The sequence below is a fragment of the Cherax quadricarinatus genome, chromosome 16 (genome assembly GCF_038502225.1).
Source record: "Cherax quadricarinatus isolate ZL_2023a chromosome 16, ASM3850222v1, whole genome shotgun sequence".
Classification (NCBI taxonomy): Eukaryota; Metazoa; Arthropoda; class Malacostraca; order Decapoda; family Parastacidae; genus Cherax; species Cherax quadricarinatus.
This window is the reverse complement of record NC_091307.1, coordinates 3,756,162-3,768,268: the sequence shown is the minus strand read 5'-3', so window position 1 is coordinate 3,768,268 and position 12,107 is coordinate 3,756,162. Positions and strand designations below refer to the sequence as shown.

The following is a 12,107-nucleotide window of genomic DNA, read 5'->3' as shown; positions in this document are numbered from 1 at the left end:
TGTTGAAAGGCCTGTGGTGGTGGATATGTGGGTCACAGGGCCACCAGGAGCAATAGCCTGGTTGAGCAGGCAAGCACCAGATGAGCCTTGCCCATTACCGGGCTCCGGGAGCAGAAAAACTCTTGAAACTCATCAAAGGTAAACAAAAGTAGAAATGAGTTATCTCAGTATGTGTACTCACTGCATCCATCCCCTTTTCATTTGGAGTATTTTGTATCGTCTGCACAGCCTCTTGCTTTCGGAGGGAGTGATTTCAGTATACAGATTTGGGACCAGTCTCTACTCCCGGGTTGCGAGAGTAGAGATTGGTTTTATCTACACAACCTAAATTATTTCGATCCTCTCTAGATAAGAGAACCGCCACTAGATCAAGAGAACCGTCACTAGATCAAGAGAACCGTCACTAGATCAAGAGAACCGTCACTAGATCAAGAGAATTCTTCAGATGTATGACAAAGAAAAATCTTTATCACTACTTCCATGGCCGGGCTCCGAGAGTAGTGAAACTCTCGAAACTCTTCAAAGGTAAGAGGTAATTCTGGTGTTTCCAATAATTAAGAGTTCTTGACTGAATTTATTCGGGCTTTGATAGATTTTCTGTACATTCTCCTGATCCGCGATATCGATAGTCTTGAAAAAGAAAAAAGGGTGTTAGCCAATTTAGCGATATTCCGGTCTGAAGAGTCGAGAAAGTGGGAGAAGAATAGAGTACTGTAAAGTGGAAAAAAAAACTATGAAGAGGGGTGAGAAGCGACAGAAAGTGAAGAACAGGTGAAATGTAATAGTGTGCTTCTCGAAAGCATTTTTAGTAATATTGTGTATGAAGGCAGGTGTAGCATTGTATATGAAGGCATGTGTAATATTTTGTATGAAGTCATGTGTAGTATTGTGCATGAAAAAGTGTAGTATTGTGTTTCTAAGGACATGGGTAGTATTGTGTATAATGGCATGCATACAGAGTTTAAGGTTAAGTGTAGCATCGTTTTTGAGGACGTGTGTGAAGTACTGTGTTTCTTTTAACGAAATCTAGCATTTTAATTGTAAGGATATGGGTAGTATTGTTTACATAGTTTTTGTGGCTAATGGTGGAGATTATATTGCCCTGGTGCTGAATTACTGCATTTGTAAATGCTGGGGATAGTTCTGGTGAAACAAAACCCAGGGTTGAATCATAATGAGACGGTGTAATACCCAGAGTATCAAGCCAAGAATGTCACTCATGAGGTGCTTTGCCAGAGGAATTCAGGGTCAAGGGATACCTTGTTAAAGGGTTTCAGGTTCAAGGAACGCCTTGTCAAAGGAATTCAGAGCCAACGAGTGTTTTTCAAATGGCTGACCCTTGCCAAAGTGTTTCAGATCCAATGCGATGCTTTAATAAAGGGTTACAGGTCCGAAAGGTTTCACAGTAGCCAGTTTGGGGAGTCACGCGAGTGTGCCAGTCCCACCGACACATGACCCCTGCAAGAAGGTAATTATGCTTCTCCTTTTACGGCCAGCGAGTTAACTATGTACCGTGTAATGCTGTAACGGTGATGTTGAGTTAGGAAGGTTGTTTGGGAGGAGGTTGGAACTTCTGTTGCGGAAAACAGCAGCAAGGTGTGTGGGGGGGGGGGGGAGGGCATGATGATGATGATCCAGTTACAATTGCTAGTTATACTGCTACTACTTTATTACTGCTGCTGCTTTTAATAATACTATTACTACTGCTGCTACTACTGGTAGTTATCGCTGCTACTACTACGGAGGCTACAGTTGTTAGTACCGACACTTCGTCGAATAAGAATTTTCTCGCTGTCTGCTGATTTCATACTGAGATGCTTTTGTTTATGCTGTTGACAGCAAGAGCTAGTACAGATTCTGATGACACCGTAATGACTCTGCTACCGCTGACACTACTGCTTGATCAACCAGGCTGTTGGTTTTAACCTCGCACAGACCATAATAGGCACCGTGGTCTAGCTGTTAAGGAACGTGATGAACTTACCAAGGTTCCTCTGGATGACAGCAAGGAATCTGTTGGTAATTCCGGAAAAACCTCATCACCAAATTTACCTTTCCAAGTTGTGATATTGTCTACTTTAAGAAAAAAATGATCCACAACATTTTTTTAAATGAATCTGATCAGGCGAGATATCAAGCAGACTCACCTTGAATGAAGGAAGTTGAAGCATGTACAGAGTGCTTTGGACTGGTTGAACCGGCAAATGGTGCCGACATGTATGGTATGGCAACTCTCTGCTCTGCGTTGAGCGAAACGTCCTCAGTACTATAAACTCCCTTAGCACCTTGACAATAAAAAAAAAGGTTTTACACCATCAACAGCTAGGTTACCCAGGTGGCGAATAGAGATGCCAGCTCTAATGGCGGGCTAAGAGGGATAAAAAACCCTGTAACTGGTCACAATTTCGCTGGCCAGGGACTGGCCACCCAAAAAGCTGCCCGTTCCTGACATAACGAGTGCCAAAAACATGAGAGCAAGAAAAAGAAGTTTTAATATACACTACGAAAAATACCGTGTGCACTAAGTTAAAATATGTTGCATTCAGTGTATTAAAGAGGTATATAATTTATCTGCCTCTCCTGTAGACGTGTTGAACAAATATTCTAGAGAATATCGATACTCGCTTGTAAGGGCCCAAAAGTCCCGAAGTTTTTGGTCCGCCCTGTAAGTATCCCAACCATATCAGGCCATATAAAACGGCCACAAATTAAGACTATTAAATCGCTGGCAATAAAAGACTCTTTGAAAATTACCCCGATGACTTACGTACTGGGAACCCGAGACATCTAAAGCATTTCAAGTTTCGTTATATAAAATACCATATGAAGCTTATGGTATTTTATTGGAAAGATTTTTTCGTCCACCAGGGCCTAACAATTCTTGATAATCTTGAGAATTCGGTTTTCGAATTTTTGAGAAATGATGAAGTCCCCGGTGGACGAAACGTCTAATCAATAAAATGTCATAAATCGCATATTGTCTTATTAGTAGTCTTGTCGGTATATAATACATTAATATTGCATATGACTCATCAGTAATCCCACTGAGTCGCCTCCCTGTGTTACACTACACGTACATAAGTTATCTCGCTTAATAACACGAGTCTCGCCTACCCAAATAAACTCTTGACTCACCCAGACACATCTGGCTCAGTTTGAAGAAACAGTAATACATCCTCCTGTTGTTGTATTCGCAAGACAGCTATATGGGGCATACAGTGCTAGTAAACTTAGCTGTACTCACCTACACCAACGAAACGGTCCCCAGGGCTCACCTACACCAACGAAATGGTCACCAACACTCACATACACCAACGCAATGGTCACCAGCTGTCACACCAACGAAATGATCACCAGCACTCACCTACATCAGCGAAATGATCACCAGCACTCACCTACACCAACGAAATGATCACCAGCATTCACAGACCGGGCCGCGGGGGCGTTGACCCCCGGAACTCTCTCCAGGTAAACTCCAGGTAAACACCAACGAAATAGTCACCAGTGTCGGTCTGGAGTTTTAGGACACTCTGATCGTGGGTTTTATCCCCGCCCGTGGTATGGTTTGTTTCACCAGCACTCGCCTACACCTGTACTTCACCTCGTCTCTGGCCTCTTACACTGTCTGAATCATCACCAACACTCACCTACACATTGTCAGACAACCTACACCACCTGAATGATAACCATCACTCACCTCTACCTCGTGTGTGGCATCCTACATTTTCTTAATACCAGCACTCATCTACACCACCTGAATGACTACCAGCACTCACTACATCTCGTGTCTGAGAACCTACACCACCACTCACCTAAGTGTAACTCCTGGTCATTCTTGTACCACTTGACTTCAGCGACTGGCTTGGCGTCTTCCACCTTGCACTCAAGGGTGACTTCCTCTCCTTCACTCACTTCGATGACGTCGTCTTTTCTTCGGCCCACGAGCTCCACCGAGGTCGGCGCCACTGTGGGAGAACACGAGATTATTAGTAGTCGTAGTAGTAGCAGTCGTGATAGCATTCGTAGTAGTATAGTTGCAGTAATACTAGCTGTAGCAATAGTAGTGGGGAGAGTAGTAGTAGTTGCAGTAATAGTTGTAGTAATAGTAGTAGTAATATTAATAGTTGTAATAATTGTAGTAATAGTTGTAATAATTGTAGTAATAGCTGTAATTATAGTAATAGTATAGTAATAGCAGTAGTTGCAATAACAGAAGTAGTTGTAGTAATAGCAATAGTTGCAGTAATAGTTATAGTAATAGTAGTAGTTGTAATAGTAGATGTAGTAAAAATAGTTGTGGTAATAGTAAAAAGCACTAGTGGGTGTGATAGTAGTGGTAGTAATAGCGGTAGTTCTTGGAGTAGCAACAGTACTTGTTTTAGCAGTGGTACTTGTAGTTGTAGTAGCAGTAGTACTTGCATTAGAAGTAGTAATTCTAGTAGTAGTAGTAGTAGTTAGCATATTTAGGGAAGCGCTAAAAGCCGAAGGGGTCATATAGCGCCTGGGAATGAGACGCAGTCAGGTTCGATCAAAAGAAACTGGAAAACAAATCTCATTCATTAGATGGAGAGTCCTTCACCAGCATCAAGGAACCTCCCTGAAGGAATCCGAGGCATTTAGTATACTTACATGTATAGTGAAGTTCTCCGCCCGTGAGAGTCATAGAGTGCCTAGAGCATGGAAGGTAATCGAGTTTGAGCCGAGGAAGGTAAAAAGCACTAATTACTCTGATCAAGAGCCCTTGAAGGAATTTAACGCCTTCAAACTCGTATACACAGACGATTCTGTGTAGTTATCTAGTTGCATTCGCCTACTTTTATTTACAGAGGCAGATGCACAGCTCCTGGTTCCCGCCTTTGAATGCTAGCTGCATGCAAGAGAAATCAGATCGATCTGTCAACCAAGTCATGAACCAAGGCACAAGTTTTCTAAGGAACAATGACGAAGTAAATCAATTCCAGCTTGACCGCAATGATTTCCTGCTCTCGGCAACGCTTTTTTGATCTTGTTTAGTTATTGCTGTTATTTTTACTTTTAAATAAATGTATTGAGTCCGATCTCGTAGATCATTCTTGGGAAAACAAAATTAAAATAAAAAGCATGAATAAAACATGCAACACAAATATATATTAACAAACTATGATAAAAATAACCTGCAAACAGTTAAAAATTCCGTTAAACTGACATGGCAAAACAATATCCTGGAGGTTCTCCTAAGTCCCTACCTAAGTCCCTAAAGCACATCAGAAATTAAAAAAAGGGGCTCAAAGCATGGTCAAGCAGTTACAATGTGCTCCACAGACAGCTGCAGGCCGCAAACCATGGTCACGGACCGGGCCGCGGAGGCCTTGACCCTAGGAACACTCCAGGTAAACTCCAGGCAGAGCCTGCAAACAGCTTGCTATCGGAAAGGTGTGCAAGATCAATCCTCAGTCGAGAATAAGTAGTCTGAAAGCCAATTACTATATAAAAAGGAGAGCCAAACACTTATTTCCTCTCGAAACCTGTATACATCGAGCTCATCTATTGGCTTCACCAACCCGCCACTTCCCTAAAACATTAATGTGACCCATTCAGTCACAACGAAGCATCAGTTGTAGCAAGCTTAAAATAGCAACCTTCACCTAAGCATCCGCCCTTTCCTTTCCCGGATATTAACATGGCAAGAGAACCAACAAAATTTCACATCCTTGTGCAGGATTAGGGAGAGGGAGAAAAGGGAAAGAGAGGTGAATTACAACGAAAACAAAATGGGGAAAGAGGAGGTTGATTATGAAGAGGAAGGCAAGAGGGCCGGCAGACACCTAATTATGAGAGTCAAAAGATTAAAAAAAAATGTATATTATGTTTCAAAGGAATTCTCATCATTATCAGTAAGTTATTTTGTTAGTTGACTGAAATTTGCATCACGCAATATTTGCAGGATGGCAGCACTAAAGGCGAGTGCAATTATTGGCCCGTTAGACACAAATTGAATGGAATATTTTTTGAGCAACGCAGCGACTGCAACAGTACAAAAAAATGAATTGCAGCTGAATTCTGCACGTAAAAACTAGATGAAAAATAAACATACACGAAAAAATCAAAGTGCCAGTAGACCACAAACAGAACAACCTCTACTCCAAAGCACCGGTGGAAAACCTCTACTTTAAAGAACCAGTGGAACACCTCTACTTCAAAGAACCGGTTGAACGCCTCTACCTTGAAGCACCAGTAGATCTTTCCTTTGAAGCCCCGATGGCGCATCTCAACTTCGAAGCACCAGTGGAACACCTCTGCTTTGAAATGCCAGCAAAACTCTCTACTTTGAAGCACAAGCCGATCACTCCTTTCAAATGTCAATAGAACACTGCCACTTCGTACCAGTGGAATTTTAGGTGTAATTGTATATATACAACTTAAATTATTTAGATCCTGTCTAGATAAAAAGAACAGCCACTAAATCAAGAGAACCGTCACTGGCTCAAGAGAACCATCAATGGATCAAGAGAACCGACACTTAATCTATAGTATCGACACTACATCTACAGTACAGACGCACACATTCAAATGTATACCAAATATGTGTTAATAAACACAGCCAATCGTGAACAGTCAGACTGTGAGGCTAATGTGAAGGTCTCACTGTGTGTGTGTGTGTGTGTGTGTGTGTGTGTGTGTGTGTGTGTGTGTGTGTGTGTGTGTGTGTGTGTGTGTGTGTGTGTGTGTTTCAAACCATACCACGGGCGGGGACAGAACCCGGGATCAGAGAGTCTCAAAACTCCAGACCGTCGCGTTAGCCACTGGATCAGCTAGCCACAATAAGATTCGTCCAACTACGTATATTTCTACACCATAGGAAGGTTAGCATAGGCACCACTGTGACCACAAATGCAAGTTTTTACAGACGAATCTCCAGCTAGCGTGACCGTGACGAACTCTAGCTCAAGTCCCCTCAAAGCCGTCAACATGACTCACGAAATCGTAATGACACGATTGTTTGCAATCGTGTCATTACGATTTCGTGAATCAGTGTGTGTGTCAAGCTTGGTAAAATGGCTATTGAGACACTCAAAATTCTTCAGCAACATTTGACGATGAAGCAATGGGTTGGATACAGTATTTTGAATGGTTTTCTCGATTTAAAGCAGGAAGAACATCAGTTGAGGATGATGAACGCTCTGGTCGTCTATCAACATCAAAAACACACATCAACATTGAAAAAGTGAGTAAGGCTATTCATGAAGATCATCGTCAGAGTATCCAGGACACTGTAAGTGTTTTGGGAATTTGTGTTGTGTCAAAGCTGTTCGACTAAAAATATGAATACAGGGCGAGTGGCTGAAAAATTCGTGGCCCGCTTTCTGACTCAAGACCAGAAAGACCAACGTTTTCTGGTCAAAAACAACATGGTAGTCATCCTCCACCCTCCCTACTTCCCTGATCTAGCCCACTTACATATAGAAATGGGCAGGAATATCGTAATAAAAGAATATAACAATTAAGTGAAATAACAGTTTCTAACCCTTGGTTCTGTGGTTCTAAGACCGCAAGTCCATTTTTATGATCACCTCCACAGGTCTTAACAGATCCCTTGCCCAAGAAAATCTTTTGTATGGAGAGTCGCAGTTGTGGCTAGTACTAACCTCTCTTATCCAAGTAAAAGAATTTCCTGGTTGAGATCTTCTATATATTCTGTTGCTGGCGATCCGAGTGTTGGACTTCCAGGCTTAGGACCACAACAGCAGGTTAGAAGCTCGCTAATTCCAATAACATAAAAATTGTATGTATTAGTACAAAATCTTAAAGTCTGCTATGACTCCACAACTAAATTTTTGTATCTCACTAGAACGATGAAAGGTTTCTTCTTCCTGCATCTGACTTAGGTCATGTCATCTAAATATTTACGAACGCTTCATGTTCTCAACACTGAACTTTGCTAAACAAACTTTAATAAACTTTAGTTTTACGAACAAGACACATGAGCAACGCTTAAGTATATTTATTGTAGAGTTTATCAGTCCAACAGAGAGAATAAATACTGTGAAGCTGAAACACGGCTCCAGTATTTATTCTTTGTACTCCAGTAATAATAAACCAACTTGTTGGCATAACGTTTCTTGCACATTTCTCTTATTAATCTTCTTATCGCTTTGGTATACTATTAGTTTAATAAATTTACACAAATAACCTGCACATAAGAGACAAACTTATGATGAAGTTTCGGTCCGACTTGGACCATTAACTGGGCACAATGTAAAGTAAAAGGACACAAGTGCAACTAATGTGACATTTTATCGTGGCAACGTTTCGCTCTCGAGGAGCGAAACGTTGCCACGATAAAATGTCACATTAGTTGCACTTGTGTCCTTTTACTTTACATATTGTCGGTAATTCATCCAACAATATTACAATTGGTCACAATGTGTGACTATGTGACCAGCTAACGGCTCTAGTTGGACCGAAACATCGTCATAAGTTTCATTCTTGTTTGTGTAGGTTACTGTGTATTGTTCCAGTCACGGTGTTCTTCCTTTTTATTCTTTAAAACTCAGGTTTATTCTCTAATAAATTAATTTATTTTTTTTTTATTTCACTATTAATAATTTTCCAACGTCTGAGGAATAACAAAAACAGAAGGTAAATTACCTACGTTATTTTTTCACGTTCAAAGAATCTTTCCACATCAATAAGAATGCTGCTAAAATACTGTTTTTTTTCCTTATATTCCTGCAAAAAAAAAAAAGGGATTTTCTTTCATTTCATTTTTTTTTTTCTGGCTACATTGTGTTCGCGTTTGCAGTCGGTGGCGTGAAAACAAAGGAAGTCAGCATCTTAGGATCGAGAGCTTTCAGCATCTTGGGAACGCAAATAGTCAGCATCTGGGGGACGCGAATAGTCAGCATATGTGTGTGTGTACACTCACCTAGTTGTGGTTACAGGGGTCAAATCACAGCTCCTGGCCCCGCCTCTTCACTGGTCACTCTTCCTGCTCCATGAGCCTTATCATACCTCTTCTTAAAGCTATGTATGGCTCCCGCCTCCACTACATCACTTCCTAGACTATTCCACTTTCTGATAACTCTGACTGAAGAAATACTTCCTAACATCCCTGTGATTCATTTGAGTCTTCAACTTCCAACTGTGTCCCTTTGTTGCTGTGTCCCATCTCGGGAACATCCAGTCTCTGTCCACCTTCTCAATTCCTCTCAGTATTTTATATGTCGTTAGCATATCCCCCCTATCTCTCCTGTCCTCTAGTGTCGTCAGATCGATTTCTTTTAACCTCTCCTCGTAGGACATGCCCCTTAGCTCCGGGACTAGTCTTGTTGAAAACTTTTGCACTTTCTCTAGTTTCCTTACGTGCTGTGTGTAATAGTAGTTACTAGTTGTCAAAGGCACTTGTCGATAGACACTTCACCTGTTTCTCGCGCGCGCGCGCGTGTGTGTGTGTGTGTGTGTGTATATGTGTGTGTGTGTGTGTGTGTGTGTGTGTGTGTGTGTGTGTGTGTGTGTGTGTGTGTGTGTGTGTGTGTGTGTGTGTGTTAGTTACCATTTTGTCCTAGGCACATGTCAATTACACACTAGGCCTGTATGTGAGTGTGAGTGTGTACTCACCTACTCACCTAGTTGAGGTTGCAGGGGTCGAGTCCAAGCTCCTGTGTGTGTGTGTGTGTGTGTGTGTGTGTGTGTGTGTGTGTGTGTGTGTGTGTGTGTGTGTGTGTGTGTGTGTGTGGTGTGTGTGTGTGTGTTTGTGTGTGTGTGTGTTTGTGTGTGTGTGTGTGTGTGTGTGTGTGTGTGTGTGTGTGTGTGTGTGTGTGTACTCACCTAATTCTAGTTGCAGGGGTCGATACTCAGCTCCTGGCCAAGCCTCTTCACTGAACGCTACTAGGTCCTCTCCCTGCTCCATGAGCTTTATCATGCCTCGTCTTAAACTATATATGGTTCCTGCCTCCACTACATCACTCGCCAGACTGTTCCACTTCCTGACCACTCTATGACTGAAGAAATACTTCCTAACATCCCTGTGACTCATCTGAGTCTTCAACTTCCAAGAGTGACCCCTTGTTTCTGTGTCCCATCTCTGGAACATCCTGTCTTTGTCCACCTTATCTATTCCAAGCAGTATTTTGTATGTCGTTATCATGTCTCCCTTGACCCTCCTGTCCTCCAGTGTCGTCAGGCCGATTTCCCTTAACCTTTCTTCGTAGGACATTTCCCTTAGCTCTGGAACCAGCCTTGTTGCAAACCTTTGCACTTTCTCTAATTTCTTGACGTGCTTGACCAGGTGGGGGTTCCAAACTGGTGTTGTGTACTCCAGTATGGGCCTGACGTACACAGTGTATAGAGTCTTGAACGAATCCTTACTAAGGTACCGGAACGATATTCTCAGGTTTCCCAGGCGCCCATATGCCGCAGCAGTTATCTGGTTAATGTGTGCTTCGGGCGACGTGCTCGGTATTATACTCACCCCTAGATCTTTCTCCTTGAGTGAGGTTTGCAGTCTTTGGCCACTTAGCCTATACTCTGTCTGCGGTCTTCTTTGCCTTTCCCCGATCTTCATGACTTTGCATTTGGCGGGGTTAAATTCGAGGAGCCAGTTGCTGGACCACCCGTCCAGCCTGCCCAGGTCTCTTTGTAGACCTGTCTGATCCGCATCTGATTTAATTCTCCTCATTAACGTCACATCATCTGCAAATACGGACGCTTCTGAGTCTATCCCTTCTGTCATGTCATTCACATATACCAAGAAGAGCATTGGTCCTAGGACTGACTCCTGTGTGACCCCGCTCGTCACGTCATTATTATTATTATTATTATTATTATCAAAAAGAAGCGTAGCGCTTCTTTTTTATTAAAATAATAATAATAATGATACCTCATCACGTACCACGACTCGCTGTTGCCTCCCTGTTAGGTATTCTCTGATCCATTGCAGTGTCCTTCCTGTTAAACGTGCCTGATCCTCTAGTTTCTGTACTAATCTCTTGTGAGAAACTGTATCGAAGGCCTTTTTTCAGTACAAGAAAATGCAATCCACCCACTCCTCCCTCTGTGTGTGTGTGTGTGTGTGTGTGTGTGTGTGTGTGTGTGTGTGTGTGTGTGTGTGTGTGTGTGTGTGTGTGTGTGTGTGTGTGTGTGTGTGTTTTGGAAGTAACGATCACCACAGGTGCACGCCAAGGACCATGAGATTAATTACTAAAAGTTATTCTTCTGTTGGAAAACGGTTTAAAGTCAGAATTCATTATTGACAGCCTGATCAGACCTGGTCTGATCATCCATCACACTGCCTGACTGATCTGGCACTTTCAGCATGCAGTTGTCAAGGCTTCTAACACATGCTCTCCCCTTCATTCCATCTCTCCCTTTCTCTCTCTCCTTGTAAAGGGGGGATGTCACGATACCTGTGAAGGCCACTTAATTACCACCCATTTTCCATGCTCTATGTAGCCTCTATAGGTTTACCCCATCCCCATGAAAATAATAACCTCCCTCTCACCCACTACCCCCCTCTCTCTCTTTCATCCTCCGACTCCCACACCAATGTACAGTGTCACCAACCATGGTGTGTGCCAAGTCCATGGTAATACACTCCCGGGGTAAAATTCCCACAAGATACTGGAGTGGAGCCGCTAGCGTGCTTCCAGGTGACCTCTCACACTAGCAATTAGCACCGTTCTCAGAGAAATGGCGCAAAAGTTTCCTAATTAATAGTTGGTACGTATTATGTGGAAAAGGTAATAAAAATTTCTGGACCAGATGGAGTCCCCGGGTTTCCGAGCAACGGTGGGTGAGAGAGGTGCGTTGGTGGGTTTGGGAATGGGGGGAGGGCGCACTCACTCACTCACTCTCTCTTTCATACACACACGCACAATAATATATATATATATATATATATATATATATATATATATATATATATATATATATATATATATATTACATGCACGAACTCAAAGCACAATCACACCACAGCAGTTGCTGCGACGACCCAGCAATAACACACACATTCCCTTGCGAGTTCGACTCTGTTCTGATATAATTGCTGGTAATGATATTAACCGACGGGGAAGGAGGAGAATGGAAACGCCACACCTCCGCCTCCCTCGAGTATCCGAGATGAATTT

The 12,107-nt window shown here is 42.5% G+C and overlaps 1 protein-coding gene across 1 annotated transcript in view; it reads right to left on the bottom strand.

Moving 5' to 3' along the window:
• LOC128688793 (nephrin) overlaps nucleotides 1-12,107 on the bottom strand; it is a gene marked incomplete at its 3' end in the record, with an annotated part of 745,578 nt that overhangs the window by 214,245 nt on the left and 519,226 nt on the right. Inside the window, 1 exon segment of the mRNA XM_070085373.1 lies at nucleotides 3,813-3,965. Coding sequence (XP_069941474.1) covers nucleotides 3,813-3,965 — 153 coding nt within the window.